The sequence below is a fragment of the Natrix helvetica genome (assembly GCF_964273705.1).
Source record: "Natrix helvetica genome assembly, chromosome: 1".
In the NCBI taxonomy this organism is placed as follows: domain Eukaryota; kingdom Metazoa; phylum Chordata; class Lepidosauria; order Squamata; family Natricidae; genus Natrix; species Natrix helvetica.
The window spans coordinates 246374195-246399295 of NC_138548.1; the positions used below are offsets into that span (position 1 = coordinate 246374195).

The 25101-nt window shown below is 42.0% G+C and overlaps 1 protein-coding gene across 1 annotated transcript; it reads right to left on the reverse strand.

The window, feature by feature from the left end:
• Nucleotides 1-2787: 2787 nt before the first annotated feature.
• FADS6 (fatty acid desaturase 6) lies at nucleotides 2788-21280 on the reverse strand. Its single transcript, XM_081951002.1, has 6 exons — nucleotides 20347-21280; nucleotides 13243-13409; nucleotides 9218-9398; nucleotides 7125-7312; nucleotides 4308-4487; nucleotides 2788-2946 (listed from the first exon to the last, which is right to left on the reverse strand). Exons 1-6 carry the CDS (start codon nucleotides 20912-20914, stop codon nucleotides 2797-2799), a joined length of 1434 nt encoding a protein of 477 aa, XP_081807128.1. The 5' UTR covers nucleotides 20915-21280; the 3' UTR covers nucleotides 2788-2796.
• Between the last annotated feature and the right edge of the window lie 3821 nt (nucleotides 21281-25101).

Consider the following 25101-nt stretch of genomic DNA (forward strand, 5'->3'; position numbering starts at 1 on the left):
TTGTGGCTTTTATTTTCATTTGTATTGTTAATGTTGATGTATTTACTTCCTCCATGCCACATGCTTTTATATTTGATTGTACGTCGCCCCGAGACCCTTCGCAGAGAGGGCGCGACTGATAAATTGAATCAAATAAATAAATAAATAAATTCATTTACTATCCTTAGTCAGTTTCTCAACTTCAGGAATTTTAAGACCTATGGTATTCAAGTTCAAGAATTCCCCAACCGACAAGCTGGCTGGGGGAATTCTGGGAATTGAAGTCCATCTACTGCCCTAATCAATCAAGTAGAGTATTAGGGTAGGATTTTTCTGATATAGGTTGTAGCCTAAGCTGAAAAATCAAAAAGAATGCTCAACAAAACGTTATTGGAAAATCACTTCCATTTTGTTGCCAACAAAGTTACCCAGATGTCTGCAGGAAGCTACTAGGAGTTAAAACTTAACTAAAGGAAGCTTATATTTTTCTTGAACAGTATGAGAACTGTTCAAAAGTTACATACATTCACACACTAAGCATCCATCACAGATTCGTATTTTCAGACTAGTGAAGCTATCTCTCTTTGTTCTCCATAGCTTAACAATTCTTCTTTTGATGCACAATTAGCCTTTTTGTTCTTAGTAATATTCCAGATTTTCCCAAACCATCTTTTAGAAATTAATTATGTAAAGACATAATTCAAACACATATTTGAAAAGAATGTTTTCCTGATAGACATATTTCAGCAGTCTTAGGAATATATCTCAAGTGAAATTACTAACAAGCTGGAGAAAACTAACACTACAGTATGCACCTTCATTCCAGAAATTGTAAATAGTGATCATTGGGCACTTCTCCAGAAAGAGAAAAATGGGCCCTTGGGTAGAAACAAGAGCAAAATATGTAGGTTTCCATTGCACATGATTGTTTAGGTAATTTTCATATAAATAATAGTTATATGTTGTATCATAAATGTGTGAATGTAAACATTTTTACTTTGAGAACAGTTAAGGACTGGTTTTGACTAGCTAAAAAACATGGGGGCCATGCCAACTCATCAAGTCAGTGTCGGGGGGCGACACCCAGGAGCAGAGCCTTCTCTGTGATGGGCCCAGCCCTGTGGAATGACCTCCCCCGTGACATCAGGATTACTTCCGATCTCCGCTCCTTCCGTGTACAGTTGAAGACCCACCTCTTTCAATTATCTGGCCTGGCTCAACCGTAATTTTTCTTACTCCTCCTGACTGTCTTTTTTAAATTTTAAATTTTAATTGTACATTGGGTTTTTACTATTGGGGTAGGTTAATGGTGATTTTTAATTGTCTAAATGTTGTAATTTGTTACCTCCTCCGTGCATGTATGTCTTTGTATATATGTATGTTTATGTGTTTGTACACATGTGTTATGTTCTGTATGGTCCATTGTACGCCGCCCCGAGTCCTCCCTGGAAAGGGAGCAGCTAATAAATTCAAATTATTATTATTAATTATTATTATTAAGTCGGTGTTTATTTCAAAATATTTTTTTCAATTATATCTACTTGCTGCTTTTTCTTGCCTAATCTGCTTGCTTTTTACGTTGTTCCTTTTATTAAACCACACTCCCTCCACACAACTGGATTGGGAAATAATTTATTCTCTCTTTGCATAGATATCACCACATTTGTCAGCAGGAACTTTTATACAATCTTTCTTTACATCATTTGTGTTAATAAAACATCCGCTGGTAATGACAATTCTATTTCCTTCAACCGTTCAGCATCGTAGTTTAGAGAAGCTTTTTTGGAGGGGGGGGTCTTCTTGCAGGAGGAGAAATTTTAGTAAAGTCTCCTTCAGATCAAGCTCAACTCTCGGCAACTGCAATAACGGATCCCATGTATTGGGGAGTAGGGAGTTGGCAACTGTACAGAAGTGGCTTACTGCTGCCATCTTCCAGGGTGGTTTTTGATTTCCCAATTTGGCTCTCAAACATGATAGTCTATGGAGGTCTACTAAGTACAGACTTGGCCTGACCTTTCTTAGCTTCCCAGAACAGTCAAAGTAGTCTGGGGATTGCTACCTGCTGAGAGTGTGTTAAAAAATGAAAATCTATGAAGCATCTGACAAGAGCTATTTCTTTACCATATAAATTCTCATGTAATCAGAGCTATGGAAATATCGGTCCAACAGTCAATGCCATTTTTTTCATGTTTCTTCTAACCTCTAGGGTTTCTTTCCCAGTGTTCTTTCCAGATGTTCTAGAATTTCAGAAATTCCCATGCTAGCTGGCATTCTGGTAATTGGAGTCTCTGCATATCTAGAAGGCACCAGTTGAGCTGCTCTAAAAATGCATATATTGCGAAGATAGCTTGCATTTTCGGCAGTGTGGATTTCAGATCAGTTAGTAGCAGTGATGTTTTTGCTGTCGAATACCCACGATGAGGAAAAGAAATTGCTACATAGAACTTGCCAAAGTTTGTACTGTGCAAATGTCTTTTAACTTGGAAGTCATTTTAATTTAAGAGGAAGAACATTAAATAGCCCTTAGATTTCCCTCCCTCAAGTTGCAGAACAGCAGAATGGAAATAATCCATTAAATATATCAGTGTGCAAAGATTATTACAGCAGAGAAGAAAAATCAAAGATAGTACAATTGAATTAATTGGAACTATTGATTTTCCCCTATGACCCATTACTGGGCAGCATTTTTGCTTGACCGATATGGAAGACATAAATAACATACTTATTTTCCCTTGATAACTTAGTCTTTAAATGTATTGATCTTGGAAAAAGAAACCATGCTGTCTTAAGGCCCTAGCTCTAGCCATAAAAGTACCATTACTGAATCCCCACAAGTTCAGAAATAGGAGGTGCATGGACCATCAGTTCTTCATATTTGTCCAGGAATAGCTTCAAGCGGGACCAGTAAGAATCCTCATTGTATTGTAATTTCTTCTTTTTAAAATACTGAGAAACCACAGGTTTTATCTGAAATATAATGGAAAGATAAGGTTAGTATTACAGTAAACATTGATGCTTATTTTTTAATAGGATAGGCCCAGAGCCAAATATAAAGAACATTGTTGGTCACTAAAAATGGTAGAAATCCTGTTAGGGTCAAACAAGATCCACACATATAGAGTTCAAGCTAACTACAGCACTTTATTATTAGATTAGATTGACAGAATTTGAAGACATCTTGTAGGTCATCTAGTCCACACACACCCCGCCCAAGCAGGAGACCCTACATCCTTTCTGACAAGTGGCTGTACAGTCTCTTCTTGAAAGCCTCCAGTGATGAAGCTCCCACAACTTCTGAAGGCAACTTCTGTTCCACGGGTTGATTATTCTCACTCAGAAAATTTCTCCTTATTTCTAGGTTGAATCTTGAACCTTGATCAGTTTCCACCCATTATTCCTTGTCTGACCTTTGGGTGCTTTGGAAAATAGCTTGACCCTCTCCTCTCTGTGGCAGCCCCTCAAATATTGGAACACTGCTATCATGTGTCCCCTGGTCCTTCTCTTCCCTAGACTAGCCATGCCCAGTTCCTGCAACTGTTCTTCATATGTTTTAGTCTCTAGTCCCCTAATCATCCTGGTTGCTTTTCTCTGCACTTTTTCTAGAGTCTCAGCATCTTTTTTATAGTGTGACTATTATGTTCTACCTACAAAACGAGAATCTCCCGACTGGCAGCTTTCTCTTGGGAACAATTAGATAAAGTTCCAAGAGGTTTGGTGGTTGGGTATTGATCATAGCCTTTTGATGGGTGTGTAGTGACTCCAGGCTAATTCCACATTTGAGCCCCCCTTCTTGCCAGATTGGGTGCTTCCCAACATATATACCACTGAAATAAGTATTAATTAAACAGTATAGACAGAGTGCTTTAGCAACCTCTGGGATACCTGTCATTTTTAGCTCCCTTAAGAGAATGTGAAGAATTCTTGAAGAGAAACCAACTATGTTGTGATGTAAAGTACTATAAAATAAAATGAAACTGCCGTAGTTGTAGATATGATCCATGGAAGGAAGAATTAAATATCCAATGTGAAATATATTTCTCAAAAATGAAACTTTATATTCTTTATAAAATATGATTTCAGGTCTATAGGATGTGTAGTTTTTGCCCAGTGCCTCCTTCCAATCTCAAAGCATCCTGAACTATATAAAAATTAATTTCTGATCAAGAACATTTTTTTTCTGTTGTTGACGGATAAGATTTTGGCCTATATGAAACTCATCAGCTCTTAATCACATACCCTTCTCTTTACAAGTAAACATTCAGCAGGTATTTATTTTGCCCCACCCTACTCTTCCAAATACCCATTCCATCTGCCATTCAACCTCACACCTTCAGGCACATGTTATCAGAAAATGATGGGAAGAGGTGATGCTCCACATGACAACTAATGAGTGAGTGTCCAAAAGCCCAGTCCAACAGAGGATTTCGAGGCAAATTGAGAACTCCGCAGCTCATCATGTAGATGCGTTTTGGCTTCTTGTCAGGTGAAAACATGGGTAGGCCAATATGCTATAAGATAAGACCACAAATGTTAATTTATTAGGACATTAGGAAACCAAAACTCTTGGGATAGCAATGCTGTCAGCCAAGGAGGATTTTTTAATGTGTGAAATAGCAATAGCAACAACACTTAGACTTATATACTGCTACATAGTGCTTTATAGCATACTCTGAGTGGTTTACAAATGTCAGCCTATTGCCCCCAATAATCTGGATCCTCATTTTGCCGACCTCAATGGAAGGCTGAGTCAACCTTGAGCTGAATGCAGTATTGCTGACTAATTCTTCCCACAGTCAGTCAGGATCAAACTCCTGGCTATGGCCAGAGTTAATCTGAAATACTGATTCTAACCAGTGCGCCAGCACCAGCTCCGCTGAATGTTTTTTCCAATTTCTTTGCAATTTGCAATGTTATAGATTCCATTCTGTGGAATATTTGGAGAAAAACTCATACAAAAAGAGAACAGGTATGAACAAGAGATGGAAAATCTATAGCCCTCTACATGTTACTGCTCTCAGCCAGCAGAGACAGTAGAGACAGATGCTGGGAATTTAGCAACATCTGGAGATCCAAGTTCTCCAAATATAAATTAGACTCTTTCTGAGAAATGCTCAATATTCACCATTTAATTAAAAATAATAATACAATCATATACCTGGAAGCAAATCTCACCAAGATTATTTATGACTATATCTCACCAAGTTTCTGTAGGACAATCTGAAACACTTCAATGTTTTCCCAGTATGTATTGTGTAATAATAAAAAAAAACCTCTTATAGAATGGATGATGAAATGATTGCCCAATATTATGTTATTTGTAAGAAGCCTACAGCTAGAAACATCCTTATTTTTACATGACTATGCACAAGATAATAGCCTCAGTGCAACTACATAGCTAAAAATAGCATAGGTAAAGGTAAAGGTTCCCCTCGCACATACTGTATGTGCTAGTCATTCCCGATTCTAGGGGGCAGTGCTCATCTCTGTTTCAAAGCCGAAGAGCCAGTGCTGTCCGAAGACGTCTCTGTGGTCATGTGGCCGGCATGACTAAATGCCGAAGGCGCACGGAACACTGTTACCTTCCCACCAAAGTGGTCCCTATTTTTCTACTTGCATTTTTACATGCTTTCAAACTGCTAGGTTGGCAGAAGCTGGGACAATAATGGGAGCTCATTCTGTTACGCGGCGCTAGGGAATCGAACTGCCGAACTGCCGATCTTTCTGATCGACAAGCTCAGTGTCTTAGCCACTGAGCCACCATGTTCCTACGAAAATAGCATATACATTGAAAATAGTTGCTCCAATTATCTTTCCAGTCTCTAAGGCCCCCTTACACAATCTCTGTTTCCCAGTCAAATGTTCAATCCGATTTATTGTGATCGAACACTAGTACACATAAAATTTAGTACAGAGTTAAAATGCATTTGTAAAATGAACTCACTAGCATGTAACATATAAAATATAAATCCCAAGATGTAAAGTATATATAGATATATAGATATCAACAAAGTAGTAATATTTAAAATTTAAATAAATTATGGTTCCCGGAATGGGTGGGATAATCAGTGGTGGTATTCTACCGATTCAGACTGGTAGCAATAATCATGGGTGACTCCACCCACCTGCCCTGGCTCTACGGCATCCCATTTAGGCCCTTTTTTTGTCAAAAGTGCATGCATGCTCACATTTGCGAACTGGTAGGGAAGGTAAATGAATACCATCCCTGGGGATAATGGTCCATTAGTGTTTGATGGATCTTCTGTGCTGATGGGCAAAACCTAGCTAAGTACACTGTGACAAGGGGTATTCCATCTATAACAATTATGGTGAACCTATGGCATGTGTGCCCGAAGTGGCACACAGAGCCATGTCACCAAGCACGTGCTGTGTCGCCCGTTCCTCTTCCGAGTTTGTGACGTGCATGGACATGTGACGACTGGCTAGCCTTTGTGTGTGCAGCAGTGCTGGAAACCGGAAGAGTTGGTCTTCCATTTTCCGGCGTGAGCATGTGTGCTGGCTAGCTGATCAGCGCGTGCACATGCATGGCAGTAACCCAGTGGTGGGTTCCGAATCCTGTTGCAACCGGTACGGTGCAACTGGGTCCAGCGGCCACCACATGAACATACGCAGCACATGCATCCGTCCTTAGCTCCTGCGATGCTCCACGATACCCCAGCAGCTCGGCGGAGCATCGCGCAGGCGCCGTACGCTCCATGCACAGAACCGCCGGAGAGCTCAAATACAGGTAAGGAAAGCGGGCGGGCGGGCGGGCCCTCCAGAGCACCGTCCCGGAATGGTACCTGGTGCTCCCAGCAGACACCAGTACGCCCGTACCAGAGCGTACCGCCTGCAACCCACCACTGCAGTAACCGGAAGACTGTGCTGGAAACTGAAAGTTCATTTCCCAACATGCACATGCCCCCTGGGCAGCTCCTCTTCCTGTTCATGGCTCAGACGAGTGCAAAGTACTCCCTTGAAGGTTCACCATCACTGATCTATAAGCAGCATCTGGACATAGGGCATGTCTGGACACCCAGAATATACTCAAAGGGAAAACGTGCACTTTTACAATGCAGGATACTTATGCCAAGAGATGCTAATCTAATAGATTTCTTCCTACAACATAGGGTTGTTGATAGCCTTACCTGGAAGATATTGACATGGATGTATGCATGGGCGAGGAGAGCACGGGTGATCAACATACAGCCAAGTGCAGACCAGATAGACTGGAACCCTGAGATATTAAACAGCAGCCAACAATGGCCATACAGACCAATGAATATGCAACACAGAGTCCGAAGGGCAGTTTTCAGTCCCACTTCTGAGAGTAAACCTATGGAAAGGACAATAAGTTAATCTACTGTTTACTGGGAGGCTACTGTTTCTTCTTGTTACTGCTTTTGCGGGGGGGGGGGGGGAGGGGAAGGTACAAGAAGTTGCTCTGAGACTCTTGAGAAAGGGAAGGGGGTATTTATTGAGATGAACAATCAGGGGATGTGAAAGAACATTACAGACTTGTCAAAGAAATGGATACTTAAGCCCATCGTGCACACGGCCTTGGAAAAGGAAATTCAGAGACCTTACCTAAAGACATCACTACTGGTTGTAAGAAATGGCTAGATGTTTCCTCTACTCTGTTCTCAATATCTTGGACAGGTAGTCTTCGACTTACAACAGGTCACTTAAACAAAAAGTGAGTATTTTCCCACTTATGACCATTGCAGCATCCCCATGGTCACATGATTTATATTCGGATGCTTGACAACTAACTCACGTTTATGATGGTTGCAGTGTCGTGGGGGTGTGTGGGGTGTCATATGATCCCCTTTGCGACCTTCTGACAAGCAGAAGTCAATGGGGAAGCCAGATTCACTTCGCAACCGTGTTTACTAATTTAACAACTGCAGTGATTCAGTTAACAAATGTGACAAGGAAAGTCATAAAGTGAGACATCTCCCTTAACAAATGTCTCACTTAACAACAGAAATTTTGGACTCAATTGTGGTCGTAAGCTGAGGACTACTTAGACTCTTGGTTGTGCTCTGCAATTAAGGGGCTTGACAATTGGCTGCCATTATGGGAAATCTGGAATGGCAGTGCAGGCATGATGGAAATTCACTATGTCTCCCCTAAGCAATTTATATCTTCTAAGCTGCAACCACGTTTTTTTTTGACAACCTTGCAACATTTAGGAGATACAGATAATCGTCCACTTATTTTAGTGACTGTGTGAAGTAACCGTGGCACTGAAACTAGTGGCTTACCACTGGTACCCACACTTAAAACCATCACAGCATCCCCATAAGCACATGATCAAAATCTGAAAATGCTCGGCATGTATTTACAAGGGTTGCAGTGTCCCAGGGTCATACGATCACCAATTGCAACTTTCCCAGCCGGCTTCTGACAAGCAAAGTCCATGGGGGAAGCCGGATCTGTTTAATTATCATGTGATTCGGTTAACTACAAGGAACTGTAGTTTTAACAACTGTGGCAAAACAAAAAGTCATAAAAGCGGGCAGGACACACTTAACAACCGCTTTTCTTAACAATGCAAATTCTGGTCTTAATTGTAGTCAATTAAGTTGAGGGCTACCTCTACTCCTTTAGATTTAGATCAGGGTTACAAAGTTTTAAATGGCCAAGAAAAGGTGCTTTGAAAGAAGGAGTTTACAATTGTCCTTTATGCTATTTTTTTTCTTTTTTATTGGTGGAATTCCCAAGAGAGGAAAATAAAAGTTTCCCTTCTAAGACACACATTGTAACTTGGGGGAAGGAATAATTTAATTGTTCAGGGGAAAGGATCAGATGCCGCTTTTCCTAGTGCTCAATCTCTGATCAAATTTGAAATTCTCTTTAAAAAAATAATAATCCAGGAACCTGATTGCAATCCTTCAAAATCTGCTCCCCTTTTTTTTAGTATACGTTTTTTTTAATTAAACAGGAGCAAAGGGATTTGGAGGAGGGTCTTATCCAATAACACATCATATAATCTGTGTTGCAAGCTGCTGGGTGAATAGCTTTTATCTCATGGAAGAAGGTTTAGGCTGCTGGTGGTTTATCTTTATTCGTTCTACTTCTCTGATTCTTCCAAAGGCAGATTGCCACAAAGCCAGTGAGTTATAACGACAGACGATATTAACGAAGAGACTTAATTGCATTCAACATAAACACTGTAAAACCAATGAAGAGAAGGGGATGCTCATTAGTAGGGGGGATTCGGAGGACAGTGACATACCAATGGCTACTAAAGGAGTGATGACAGGTACAGCAATAGGTGCAATAAACATATAAACATAACGGTTCAGGAAAGGAATCTTCCATGTACTGGAATCCCCAAGGCCAATGACATTTGTATAAGCATGGTGCATTTTGACATGGTTGTAGGACCCTCGTTCTGCTGTGAAAGAGGAACAAACCTAGGACAGAAAGAAATGGTAAATAAAGAACACTGCAGTTACCCAGGTACATATAGGGTACATCTTATGGTACTCAGCAGATGTGTTAGAATATAGCTTCCATCACTCAAAAAATGATGAACTCCTGCATGATACTCAACTGTCAAGAGTTGCATTCCAAAATATGGCAGCTGGAAGGAACCACATTGAAGAAGTCTATAGCAGATCACAAGAATGAAGATCTTTATAGTTGCCCTCCTAAATTCGATTGTTGCTTGTTAGATAAGAGTGTGACAGTTTTAAAGCAACGTTGATAACAGCATAAATCTTCAAACCATTTAATTGGATTTAAACAGGTATCTGATGGGATAAACGGTTTCACTATAGTCCCCTTCAGGAGTCCATAATATACCAATGGAGTGGAGACATTTAGTCAGCCTATGTCATCCAATGATACATAAGACATATATACATCATAGAACTATTCAACTTGTTATTCTCTAGATACTCTGATGCAGTTTCCACAGACTGGAGTCTGGCCATACTAATTGGGACTGAAGGGAAGTATAACTAGAAATATATCTTAGAAATTATAAGACATAATTGTTCCACCTTATTGTGGTTTGAATAGATCTCATCTAGATTTCTGTATCCAGTTCTGAGCACCACACTTTAAAAGCATTCAAAGAACGTTTAGCGAATGTGTGGCTAATGAGAGGGCTCAAAGGTAGCTTTATGAAGAGAGACATCACTGGAGTTGGGCTTGCTTAGTCTGGGGGAAAAGACAAATGCAACATAATGCTTTTCAGATATTCACAAGTATGCCCGATCAAAGTAGGTCAAGGCTTGTTCTCCCTCATTCCAAATTGCAAGGCACAGAATAATAGAGTTACACTACAGATTACGATTAAATGTTACAGAAGCAATAACAGCAAATAAATATGGATAATAATAGCCAATGGAACCAATCATGCAGAGAGGTGTTGGCTGCCTTCACTACATGTGCTCAAGTGGAGACTACAGACAGAGCCATCTGTCCAGAATGCTTTAATTTGGATTCCTGCATTAAGTAGGAGATTGGACTGGAGGTCTCAAAGAGCCCCTCCCAATTCTCTACAGTTCTATGAAATTCAAACATAAAATCACTACCAGGATGCCTACCTTGCTAATTATATAATCCTTGATTTACAACCACAATTTGGGACCAGAATTTCTGCTGCTATGCAAGGCAGTTGAGTGAGTCACACTGATTTTGCAACGTTTTTGTTACAGTTAATTTACCACTGCAGTTTCTTAAGTGAATTGCATTGTTTAATGAATCATGTGTTTGTTAATCCAGCTTTGCCTATTGACTTTGCTTGCCAAAAACAGGCTGGAAATGTCACAAATGGCGATCCCATGACCCAGTTGTGGTAAATATGTGCCAGTTGCCAACCACCCAAATTTTGATCCTGTGCTTGTGGGGATACTGCAATGGTTGTAAGCATGAAGACTTGTTGTAAGTCGCTTCTTTCAGGGCTATTGTAAGTTCAAGTGGTTGCTAAATGAATGGTTGTAAGTCAAGGGCCACCTGTGGTTTTCAGCCACTTTTGAAACAGAAAACCAACCTCAGTACAAGAAAAGGACCAACTGAGAGCCATAGAAACAGTTTCAGATGTTTTTTCTCCCAATTGCAGCTCTCTAAGTTGTTATTTTGTATTGCAGACTTCCATATATTTGAGTATATATGCATTTAATGCATCCATACTAGTCCACAATAAAAAAAAGTTTAAATACCATATTTTTCAGAGTATAAGTATAATCTTTATTGTCATTGTACTTAAACACAACGAAATTGGTCAGAAGAGGATGAAAATCTGGGTGCATCTTATACACTGAATACAGCATTTTTTGCCTCCCGAAACCCCGCCCCCTTTGCAAAAATGGCCATGCTTAGCTTTTAGGAGGCTTCCAGAGTGCTCCTGGGGGCTGGGGAGGGCAAAAATGAGCAAAAAACAGGCCCATTTTTGGCTCGTTTTTGCCCCCCCCCCCCCCCGTTTTTGTGAAAAAAGTCCATTTTGGGGAGATCTGCAGAGTGAAAAAGCTTTTTTATTATTTGCCTCTTCAAAATTTTGGTGCATTTTATACTCCGATGTGTCTTATACTCCGAAAAATACAGTAAGCACTAAAGTATTTTCGGTTCTCTAAAGGTCATTCAGTTGTACTAATTGTGACCAGAAATATCTTCTTCTGTTTTTGATACAGAATCAAAAGCACTTTACCTATGTCAATAAATGAGCTTCCTAAAATGAATCAGGGGATCAGGTATAAATAGTCTCCATTCACTCCCTTTCAGTACACTTATTTCAGGTGTAATGCTGGCTCAATTGAATGCATCTGTGGTTTGTTTGTTTTTTCCCAAGAGCCATCATTTGGGGGTATCTACAACAACCCACCACCGCCAACACATCATGGCCAACTCGCCAACAGCCATCTCACCACGGCCAACTCGCTGCTGCCAATTTGCCATGGGCCAACTCATTGTAGGACAAGAGTTACACTAATATGGAAAAAAACAGTGCAATAGAATCCTTAAAGAAAGGATGCATAAAGGAGGGACAAAATGAAAAGTGAATGATGAAAATTAATACATATTTTAAACTATTTTAACTAATTTAATTTAATTGTCCCACATCAAGTTGTCTCGTGGCGAGTTAGCCGTGGCCGCAGCAAGTTGTCCCATTCCGTTCTTGGGGCATGTATGCTGGCTATTTCCCACTTATTCTTTTCAGATAAAGAATAAAAAATGTAATTAGAATACATGAAAAAATTATTCTGGGCTTCCTTGGAATCCTGCTGAGAAGGGATTAGATTATTGATTGTTGACTGGAGATATTGATTTAGTTCAAGCTGTTCCACCCATCTACCCTTCAGTGGTACAGAAATCGCCCCTAATCAGGACAATGCCAATTTTAGTTCCATTTTACTGTGCAATACAGTGTCCTACACTCAATTGAAAATAACATTGAAAGCCATTAAATAGTCTCAATTCTACTAACTTGCAAAAACCTAACAGAACTAGCTTTTGCCAATTGTGGCACTAATGTTATTACTTTCTATGACCTAACAAGAGGAAGGAGGAAAGGATTTTCAAATATATTAATGCGATTATCTGTCAAGATCCAATAAAGAAGGAACAAAAACTTTATTAGACCTAAGATAAGGCTACTGATTACTGACGTAGCATAATTGACATATTTATTTAATTAGTTAATTAATCTGGAAAGAACTCCTACGACATTATAGCCAAATAACAACTTTGTGTTTATAGAGTATCAACAATATCAACATCAGGTGCCACTTATTAATATTCTTCACAATATCAACAATGTGCCTTTTTAAAAGATCCAGATTGCAGATTTAATCTACTTGGCAACTGCTATCATCTCTTTGATTTTAAGTAGCCACAATTAATTAATTAATTATTACTTCTTCGTTACTGCACTTACATAAGCACAGTACCTAAGAAAATAAATAAATCTGGAAAGCATACTACTTTGAGTTGTGTGAATCTGGCAATAGCCCCAAGCATTTCCAAATAATTTTGCAGTGAAACATTTGATAGTGGGCTATTTTGCAACTTGAAAACCAGGACACCATGTTTCAAAATGTTCACTTTCTTATTAAATATGACCATAAACCTTCATAAGTTGCATAATTTTAGCAGTATATACAGCAAATGAAATAAATGCATATGATAGTTTGGTTTAGTTAATGTAATTTATGCAGGTTCTGTCAATTTTTCATTTTGGATGAATATCACACACCCATAGAACTCTTGTCCTGCTTTCTATCTCTCAGAGAACGGGATTAGCTAAAAACAAACCTCAATGAAGAATATGCTCCATAATTTCCCCCATGATTTGGATTCCACCAGAGAATTGTGGCTAGCCAAGTGGCTTGCCTTCACAGCGAGGGTATGATGGGCCACACCCAGGACGATAATACCCAGCAGGAACACAAAAGGATTACTGGACCGGAGAAGCAGGAATCCTGGAAATGGAAAAGAAGCACTTAGAATCTTTCCAGATATAAGCAAAGACAACAATGCAGTCTAGATTCATGTCATTTATCATCTTCCATGGCAGTCTTCACAAATATTTGATAACTGGATTTAGTTCAGAGCCTCAGGAGAGAGGCAGAACATTTTCTTGGCACAGCAGAACATAAGGAGTGTCCTGCTGGATGAGATCTCAGAGGGTTCTCAGAGTGGCCAATCAAGCAAGGAAGTCCATTCCCCCGCCCCCAAGGCTTTCAGGGATAGCCACACTGCCATCAAGGGTGATCCCCATGACTTCCATGACTTGGTCCTACCCCTTTTTTGAATCCAACCAAACTGGTAGCCAGCACATCTTGTTAGTACTGAATTCCAAGGTTTGACTGTGTGTTTGTATACACCATAGAGCCATGGAGGCGCAGTGGTTAGAATGCAGTATTGCAGGCTAACTTTGCTGACTGCCAGCCGTTCAACCCTGATTGACTCAAGGTTGACTCGGCCTCCCATCCTTCCAAGGTGGGTAAAATGAGGAGCCATACTGTTGAGGGAAATAGGCTGACTCTGTAAACCACTTAGAGAGGGCTATAAAGCACTATGGAGTGGTATATAAGTCTATCGCTATTGCTACTTTTTCCTTTTGTCTGCTCTTCCATTCTTTCAGGATTCAATTTCATTGGGTAGCCTCTGGTTTTAGTATTTTGGGAATGGGGAAATAGCTTTCCTCATCCACATTATCCATACCATGCACAATTTTGTACACCTCAGTCATGTCACCTATCATTCACCTTCTTTCTAGACTAAAAAAGACCTATTGAGATATTTAAAATGTTATTTATAGGGAAGCTGCTGCAACCCTTTCATCATCTCAGTTGCTTTTGCCTGAATCTTCCCTAACTCCACTACATATCCTTCTGAGGTTTATCAACAAGAATATTCTAGATGTGGTCATTGCAATATTGACAACTCGTTTTTTTGTTATCCCCATGATGCGGTTGTCCTTTTTTATAGCAGAAGTTGTCAACATCTTCATTGAACTGTTTACCACTACTCCTTGATCTCTTTCTTTATCAATCACTGCTGGTTCTGAACTTATTTGTTTGTAGGAATAGTTAGGATTTTGGGGGGCAATGTACATCACTCTATACTTGCTCACACAAAATAACATCTGACCAGAGGTGAAATCTACTTACCTTTGCTACCGGTTCGGAAATGTGAGTGCACATGCCACCTCTGTGCATGCGCAGGACCTTCCGTGCATGCACAGAGCATCAAAAACAGACGTGATGACGTCTGGGTGGGTGGGCGGAGCCTGCTACCAAGCGCGCTTGCAAAGGTAAGTAGAACAGCAAAGGGGGGGGGATCCGCTGTGTCACACGATTTAGATTAGCTAAAAAGCAGGAAATCCAACGATTCTAGCTAATATAAATTGCGCACCACAGCTGATGGTCAGAAATACCAGTTCATCCGAACCAGCACCCACTAGTTACATCTCTTCATTGTGAAGAATGTTCATTTATTCTTATCCTTTGTTTTCTATTCTTTAGTCAGTCGTCTATGGATGGATAGTCATTAGATACAAGACTGGCTTGTTATTTACAGTTCAGGGAAGCTGAATGCTTTAAGGATTGCCTTACTGTGTATTTTACACAGATTCCTGTTTTTGGAAGATCCAGCATGGCATTTCAGTTGGAGTCCCAGAGCTCTTGTAGCAATGGTAAATTTGCTGGGAACTGCAGCCCCAACCAATTTGAAACAAAAAATCATATTTGAAAGGCAGGGCAGAAGTCAAGAAGGCTGCAGTATGATAATCTCTAATTTAATATCCCTTTCCCGGTTGCAATTACCCCTGCTAAACAATCTCTAAAATATGTAACTAAAGACTCAATTTTGCCCATTTTAGTGAGCAATATGATGCATTTATTTTGGCTGAATCATCAATCTAGAGAACATTCAGTATGGCTATGTCTGTGCAAGACCATTCCTTGAGATAAGGTGGCATTGTCACATTCTAGAATGAAAGCAGATAATATGACATGACAGTGATGATTTCATATTTCAGCCTCTCTTGCAGATCTGCTATCACATCTGGTGCTAATCTGATGTTTGGAAGCATTATCCTGATGTCTTCAATACAAAAATAGAGTATATCTGCAGGACATGACTTGCATCCAGTATGATTATCCCAATGTTATTGGAATAATCTATTAACAGTATAAGCAGGCACCGTGTTCTATTGATAGTCTCAATGGATATTTGTCCAGCCTAGAAATAATTGAAGGGCCAGGGTTTATCTTGCATAATGTTGCTATATTTATAGTTGCAAAGCATTTTATTAAACAGCCACCCATCTCCCTAGTTGTCAATCTCTTCATTATATATCAAATGAATCATATAAGATACGCTCAGAGAAAGTGACAGCCACTTTTTATCTCAACGGTCAGGAGAATCTGGCATGTATATTGTACATCTGCCCTGCTCTTTCTTCAAAGAATTTATTGCATTATCCTACGATGATTTGTCTTTGAAATAAACATGCCTCATAAATAAGGAAGGCCAAAAGATTGTGGTAACCCAAGGTCTCCAATGGAGATACATGAAAGGATAGCATGAATCAGAACTGGGGCCTTCCTACTAAATCTGAGTAATTTGCCACAGTACATAAAGAAAAATAACTTGTTTCCAGAGGATGTCCCAAAAGAATAGTTCTAATTTCATTGATATAATTGTTTGGGTTTCTGTATTTCACCTTCCCTAGCCTCATATCCTCCATATGACTTGGGCCACGGTGCATATCATTCCTATCAGCATGGCATTCGGTTATGTTGGCTATGGCCAAAAGATGCTACAAACCAATAGATCTGCCTGATACCAGATTTGAGAAGACTGCCATACAGTATACTATACAATATTCATGTGGATTGCTATTGGGTAATGAACCGAGACAGCTTGCCCCCGTCAAATGCATGTTAGGTATTCTTTTTTCGTGACTACTTCAGAAAAGTGTTTCAAATCTGCCCTTAGGAAGGTTCACTGAGGAAGCTATGCCTTCATGCTTTTCCTCCTTGCATTCCTGTTGCAGATCTTTCTGATATAAAGAGAAACATTTTTAGAGTTTCACTAACTTTAAGACTGTGCAGCAAAATACTCTGAAGGAATTAGTGATTGATCATCCCTGCCTTATTATCTTAGATCAACTCTACTACCCCCACAGCATGAAGATACTTAGGGCTTATCTGCCCTGCTTGCTGTGGGGTAAGGACTGCCCATGTACAATTTCTCAACTGGAATGCATTGCCTCATGAAGCCTTGCATCAATTCATTTCTTGCTTCTCTGTAAAAACAGTATTTTTATACTTCGATTGGCAGAAGCAGAGCCAAGCACTCAGCAAATAATTCTAAGCAAAGTTCAGAGAAAGGCACCTACCTTGTTTTCATTGGCCATTCTCCCTTCCACGCCCTAGCCTCTGGTTTTCAGAATCATTTACCTTTTGTCAGTGAGACAGTCAAGGTTTTCTGCTGAGCTAAGCACCCACGTTTCCCACTTCTCTTCCTAACTGATGGGATGCAGGAAAGAAGGAGGAGACTTTGCAAGGCCAGCTATCTTGGCATTAAAAAGATCCCATTCTCCTTCCTCCACAGAAGATTCCTGCAGGGTGCTCTCCCGCAGTACTGTACAACTGCTTGCCACCTCAGGATAGACAGGACTAAAGCAGAAGCTTTTAGCACATCAGTACAGAGTGAAGCAGCAGAATTTTGGATATAGGGCATGTGTCAAAAAGGCACCAATGACATGTTTCAAGAACAGCTCTTGAAACTGGGGGATATCTAGTCCCAACCCCACAACTTTGATACATCCACACTGAAGTTATGAAGGCCATGATTGATGTGTCATTGGTCCACTTATACCACAGATTCATGTTAAGCTGATGCAGGTCAAGTAATCCACCCGCAAAGTGTTTGATTGCTGTACACAGAGCTAAGAAAGTTCTATGTTGACTTCTTCACAGGTCTGCTTGTTCTAGTAGTCCTTCTCCTATGACTGCCAGATCATCTAGCAGATCTTCAAGCCATGGGTTGCTTCATTATACCATGGGTTGCTTCATTATAGAATGGCAGTGGCCCACAGTTTCTTCATAGAGTTGTGGCCATAACTCTTTCATAGAAAAAGTCAGAAGCAGCTTCAGCAGGGAGCCCACACAACACCTGTTTTAAGCCCCAGAGTGAATTTTTCAAAATTAAAGCAGTCCCTGGAGTTCTTCTGCCAGCACCCCGGGTAGCTTTACTATGGCACTTTCATCCTACTTTCTTCCCTGTAAGAGGAAACTAAAAATATTTGCTGTTTCCCTTTTCCCTACCACGCAGCAAGAGAAGAGGGAGAGAGAAATGGAGAAAAGCTTCTGTGTTTCCAGTTCTCCAATTCCAGGGAATGACCCCAGCACAGTGGTGGGCAACCTTTTTTTTCAACTGAGCCAAATCTCGCCAAAACCACGATTGAAATTTATTTTGAGAGCCACATTTTTAAAACCGAAAATACATAGGATGGTACACTGTTTTTAGTTTCAATAAACTCTGGCATTTGAAGCACGCAAGTCTTAAAGCTGTCAAGTTACAAGACCCTTGCACCCCTAACCCTTTAGAAAAAAACCCAGGGGTCTTCAAACCTGACAGCTTGAAGACTTGTGGACTTCAACTCCCAGAATTCTGAGAATTGAAGTCCACCAAGGGCATCAATCATATTAGCCCAGGGATCTGCAAAATTGGCTCTTAAGACTGGTGGACTTCAACTCCCAGAATTCTGAGAATTGAAGTCCACCAGTCTTAAAACAGCCAACTTTGCAGACCCCTGTGTTGGCCCAAAGCCTGGTGCTGGGCCTTGCTCCCCCATTGGTGGAGCCCCAAGAAGCGAGGAGGGAGAAAAAGAGACAGAGGCCAAGGAGCTTCCCCCCCCCCCAGCAAAAATCTAACAGGGGAGCCGGGCAGTAGCAAATTAGCCAATCATGCGCGGAAAGCGAGGTCTGACCGGGTGGGCAGCGAAACTCCAGGGCTCTCTGTTCTAATTCCCCGTGAAAACTGTTGCCTCTGAAGCGTTTGCTCTACTGTTTGAACCTTTAAGTGCCCCTTTCCCTTTTTTCTTTTCGACCCACAATGATTAGGGAGGATCCTGAAGTCGGGCGGGGACGAGAAGCGAGGAGGCAGAAAAAGAAACGGAGGCTAAGGAGCTTCCCCCCCGCCCCCTCCCAGCAAAAATCTAACCGGGGAGCCAGGCGGGCAATAGCAAATTAGCCGATCACGCCGCATGGGCAGTAGCAAATTAACCGATCACACGGCGTGATCGGCTAATTTGCTACTGCCCGCCCGGCTCCCCGGTTAGATTTTTGCTGGGAGGGGGCGGGGGGAAGCTCCTTAGCCTCCGTTTCTTTTTCTGCCTCCTCGCTTCTCGTCCCCGCCCGACTTCAGGATCCTCCCTAATCATTGTGGGTCGAAAAGAAAAAAGGGAAAGGGGCGCTTGTTTTGAAGTGCCCGAGAGGAGGGAGGGGAGCGGGCGCCCGGCACACAGAAGAGCCGCATTAAAATGTGTAAAGAGCCGCATGTGGCTCGCGAGCCGCAGCTTGCCGACCACTGCCCCAGCAGACCTGTCTCCAGCCAGTTACCCGTGTTCCACACTCCTCCCTACTTCTGGTGTGGATAAAACACCTGGTCTGTTCTGTTGCCAAGACAAAGTAGGGGTTGGAAATGCAGTCCGAACTTCCCTAAACTGGCATTATTTTCTGCTGTCTCACACTAGAAAGAGGTACCTTAGTGTTGTCATGCAGAACAACTCTTAAACCACCAGGGTTGGGTCATTAGTTAAGGTGTTGAAGCCAAGTTCAAATTCCACTCAACTGTGAAGCTTACTGGGCACTCTCTACCCAGCTAATCATTCTCAACCCAATCTGTTTCACAAGACTGTAGGATCTAAGTAGAGTAAGCCAAGGTAATGCAGTTTTATACCACCATAGAAAAGTTCATCCACTATGAATGTCCTTGGTAAATAGATTTTACCATATAAACCACATATTAATGCCAAACTCTTTAAGACTCTCTTTTGTTCCATTGTCAATTGTAACAACATGTTTATGCTCATTTTTATAGGTGTGTAGATGTAGCCTTTTTTCTGCTGCACATCAGATAATAATAAGTCATGTTGCTACATGAAAATTGTTGTCAGCATGCCCTCTCCCTGCCCCAAAAAGGGTGGGGGACTACAGGCTGCTGTAATTGGGATCAAACAAAATTTCTGTTTCATCTAGCCAATCTCTTGATAAGCAGTCAGAGATACCAAAGAAACTTTTAAGTAGGACAAGATTTCACTGCTAGATGCTAATCATTCATCAGAAATTACATACTGTACTTTCCTAGTTTCCAAAAGAGTAGCTGTGCTATTATTCTTATTTTCCCCACAAAAGCAACAAAGAGTGTTGTCAGATCTTAAGACTAACACTTTTTTCTTCTCCCTCGTAAACATGCATGAATCACAGTTCCTTTCTGCAGTACAGTCATGAATGTGTTACTCTTTAAGGTGCTGCCACGTGCTACATTATTTTTCTTCAGTGGCTTCCCCTGTTACATCATGTACTACACACAAGGCACCAACCGGATCAGCAACTTGCTCTTTTGCCTACACCGTGGATGAAGTAACTGCCTTAGGGACGGTTGCAAAGTAGCCTGCCTTAAACATTCCTGTCTGTGTGATAACCAGACATAAGCCTCCTCGCCTTCTCTAGGAAAAGGGACAGCCTGCCACCGCTTCCTAGTAGGACCCACCTTGTGGTAGGCAGCTTAACGACAGAGTGGATTTCCCCCGGACAGAACAGAAACCCAGGTGGAATGATGGGGCTCTCCCGTCCACCCAACGTGCGTCAACAGGGGTCCGGTGGGGAACCCTTTCCTTACCTAGGGGTAGGCTAAAGAAGTTCAGAGCAATGATAGTGTCATCCACGCCGTGTCTCTCCCACCAGCTGCTGCTCTTCACCACCTTCTGTACCATCTCGGAGAGCTCCCCCATCAGGGCTTCTTCGGAGCCCCTCGGCTCTCCAGTGGGCTGCAGATCTTCCACCGCTCTTCTCTGGAACATGACCCCCTCTTGCCCCGGGACAGTGAGCCGGGCATCTTCCCCCGGGGCCCAGCCAGCTCGAGTGGGCCTGGAGCCTTGCTCTGTGGAGCCTCCTTCCTCTTCCTCCTGTCCAGCTGCTTTGCTGCAGCCGTTGGGCCGTTGTCGCCGGACGCCGGCGTTCGAGGAATCCCCTCGCCCTTGGCTCTCACCTTCCTCGGGCATTTTCTCCTCCGCCGGGCGGCTTGCAGGAGGACAGCCGCCGCCGCCGCCTTCTGCTAGCGGCGCGATGCCCGCGGCACCTGCTGTGTCCCCGGCTCGCTTGGCTTTCCCTCGCTCCACCTCGCCCGGGTCCCGCTTCTTCGGCAGCGCCTCCTCCTCCTCCTCCTCCGCCTCCCAGCGGGGGTCCATCTCCCGCAATCAGGACGCCGCTGCCCTGTCCGCAGAATGCGAGGACGCGCGAGGCTGTCCCGGGAAAGGGCAGCGGCAGAGGAGAAAAGGGGGTGGCTCTTTTTTCTTTTCTTTTTCTTTTTTCTTTTGGGGCAGCGGCTCCGCCACAGCGTGCAGTCAGACTCGCTCGCCAGGCTGCCACCTCCCGAGTGCTTAGCCAGCAGACAAGCCTATTAAGCCCGAAGGGGCTGCCCAGGATCCCGGGTTAGGCGTTGGGAGCCAGCCCTGCTCCGCCCGCTGCCTCCGCTTGCCTTCAACCCTAACGCTGCTTTCTTCGTCTGGAACGGCGTATTCCGACCGGAGCGATACTGGATCCAGCCCAGGGACCTCCGCCAGGTACAAATCAGTTGTACTTGCAAGAAGACGGAAGTCCAGGAGGTGGCTCTCGCCTTAAAGGCCCAGCAGGGCTCTAGAGCTTGCCCTTTGGCCCTGACTGTTCCTGGCCCCCTATTTTGGAGACATTCTGAATTACTTTTCTATAACAATAGGAATAGCACTTAGACTTATAGACTGATTCACAGTGCTTTTACAGCCCTCTCTAACCAGTTTACAGAGTTAGCATATTGCCCCCAACAATTTGGGTCTTCATTTTACCCACCTCGGAAGGATGGAAGGCTGAGTCAACCTGGAGCCTGGTGAGATTCGATCTGCCAAACTGCTGGCAGCCTGTGATCAGCTGAAGTAGCCTGCCAAACTGCACTCTAACCCCCGCGCCACCAAAGGTAGTCCTTGATTTACAACGGTTTCATTGAGTGTCTGTTCAAAGTTACAACAGCACTGAACAAAGTGACTTATGGCCATCTTTCACACTTAACGACCGTTGCAGCATCCCCACGTGATCAAAATTTGGCAAATAGTTCGTGTTTGTGATGGTTGCCGTGTCCTGGCATCATGTGATCAGCTTTTGCAAACTTCTGACAAGACAAGATTGTTCTACTAACTCAACAACTGAAGGGATTCACTGAACAACTGTAGTGAGAACGGTGGTAAATGGGGCAAAACTCACTTAACAAATGTCTCGCCTAGGAAACAAAAATGTTGGACTCAATTGTGGTCGTAAGTTGAGGACATCCTGTATCTCAGTTACTTCAGTGGAAGGAGACATGTTTTTAAAGGCAGCAAATGAGAAGGAAGGAAGGAAGGAAGGAAGGAAGGAAGGAAGGAAGGAAGGAAGGAAGGAAGGAAGGAAGGAAGGAAGGAAGGAAGGAAGGAAGGAAGAAAGAAAGAGAGAGAGAGAAAAAGAAAGAAAGAAAGAAAGGCCCCCAAATTTTCAGTTGGTTTTATAGTGCCAGGCACTTTATTTCAGAAAAACAAACAGAATATCCCAAGGGAATGGGGGGCAGGAGAGAAAAAGGTCACATCCAATTTTTCTGAGCATGAGCTTTAAGAAATTCATGAGAAATTCACAAGAAACTGACAATGAACTATTGTCATGCTTTTCTTCAGTTCTCTTGGCATGAGAGCAAAGCTTTCCCACTGCCCACCTTAAATAAACACTAGAAAATCCTCTCATTAGTTTCTAGGGCTTTTAAAAAGAGATTCCAAAGAAGATGGAGAGATGGAACAAAGAGCTGAAAATGATCCTTGAATTCTGCAACAGGTTGGAAAGAACAGAGTTCCCTGCTAGCCTGTTTCCAGGGTCAATAGCAGGGGTGAAATTCAGCAGGTTCTGACAGGTTCTGGAGAACCGGTAGCGGAAATTTTGAGTAGTTTGGAGAACCAGTAAATACCACCTCTGGCTGGCCCCAGAGTGGGGAGGGAATGGGGATTTTGCAGTACCCTCCCCTGCCACGCCCACCAAGCCACACCCACAGAACCGGTAGTAATAAAATTTGAATTTCACCACTGGTCAATAGCTACGATAACTCAGGTTTTGCTCACTAATTTCTTTCCCAAGGTCGTAAAATGGGGCAAAACTCACTTTAAAAAATGTCTCACTTAGCAACATAAATTTTGGGCTCAATTGTGGTCGTAATTCGTGGACAACCTGTTTAGCACAGGCTGTTTATTAGCATGTAACAATCAATAAATCCAGTGGATTGTAGCCTGCTTTTTGATGCACCAAGAAAATCGGCATAGCCTACCCTTGATTTGGTACAGAATTAAAAGGCACATACATATTTAATTTAAAATGAGAGCTGTTTTGTTGTAGTGGTGGGACACTAGGAGATCCAGTTCTCCCTTTAACTCAAAGCCAGCTTGGTGACTTGGTGACTTGGGCTAGTCACTTTCCCTCAGCCCGGGGAAGGAGGTAATGGCAAAGCACTTCTGAAAAACTTTGCCAAGAAAACTGCAGGGGTTTGTCCAGGCAGTCTCCATGAACAGACCCAAAAAAAGTATTTTCAATCATACAAAAATGTGAAAAAGAAGTTAAGAAAAATGTAGCACTATGTGTGGTATCTTGCCACACTTACATTATTGCCTTGTAATTAGAACTAAACATGTTTTCTATTTTTTTTTTAAACCAAACAACTGAGTCATAATTAAAATAAGTTTCTTTCATGGGATCATACAGTTAGGCAGAGGAGATTATATTGATATACAGGGGTGCTTTTAAAAAAAATGAAAGAAAAGAACTGTTTGTGCAGCTCCTACGCCTTGTAACAGCACAGATTGTTCACAGCACATTGAAGGCCAATCCATCCGTTCCACACAGATCAAGGAAAGGGCACAGCTTGTCTATTAATACAGGAAGAGTCCCCAATGCCTGGGCTGCAGCCCACTATGGGCCGTGGCCTATTTGGAATTGGGCTGCATGCGTGGCTGCACACATGCACGAGCAGTGGGCTAGCAGGCACTCGCGTGCATGCGCACCAGCCTGCCACTCCTGTAAGTTAAGTTGCACATGTGTGCACCAGCCCACTAATCGCACAAGGTTTGCGTGCATGCCGGCCTACCCTCTGCGAAGCCCAGTTCCTCTCTTACCCCTCACCCCAGCCAAAGCCAACTGACCTACAGTATTTTGCTTTTCAGGCAATTGCATATGACACATTTAGCAAGCTGAAATTATTTGCATCCACAGGGAGAGGAAAAGGAAGGGGAGAAAGGAGGAAAAGTGAGGCAGAAGCAGGTAGTGAATACAGCAAAGATGGTGGAACATTGGCTGAGAGAAACGCAAGTGCTCTCTTTAGCCCAGCAGACATGGTTTCAGTTTCCTGAGAGATGCAGAATATTTATTTATATATCGTGTAAGCATACAGATAATCCTTAACTTACAACCATTCATTTAGTGATCATTCAAAGTTATGACAGGGTTTCATACTTACGACCTTTGCAGCATCCCATGGTCACATGATCAAAATTCCAATCACTTTTGCACTATATTAGGGTCATGTGATCACCATTTGCAACCTTTCCATCTGGCTGCTGTCAAACTCAATGAGGGAAGCAAGATTTTCACTTAACAAATGCAGTGATTCACTTAACAACCAAGGCAAAAAAGGTAAAATGGGGCAAAATGCACTGAATAAACTACCTTGCTTAGCAACAGAAATTTTTGACTCAATTATGATCATAGGTCAAGGACTTCTTGTACTCAAACTATTAACTCGAAGAAAGAAGAAGGCAGAAGCAGGCCAAGGCATTTATAAAATTAGACTTCAGTTTTAGGAGTTGGCACAAGATTTACTATTATGCCTATTCCATAATTCTCAAATTGGGTCGCTGTTGGGGAAAATGGGAGAGGGAGTAAAGATATGATATAAACCTAACTTAATAAAACGAAGAGGTGAATTTTCAGGAAAGCGTTCACAATTTCCAAATGCTTTTCATTATCTGCCTATTTTGTACTGTTTAATTTATATTTTAGTTCCCCTTTTGAAGTGACATTGCTTCTCAAAGGAGCTCTCTGTGAGAGAATTTTGCCTCCAGGGTTAAAAGCAGAAAACCAGAATATTTTTATGCAAGGATAATGAGACATTTTAAAATCAGCTCCAAACAACAATATTTTAATACTGTTTTAATACTGTTCCCATATTTTCATACTGTTCCCGTATTTTCAGCACCATTTAAGAACTTAGCTGATTTATTTCTTGTTCTGATGTATTTGAAATCATAGTAGAACCAGTTTTGTTTTAAATGTTATGGTTCTGCGTCTTTCTTAGTTTGCAGGAACTTTCCTCAGTTCAATGCAATCATCTAGCAGATCT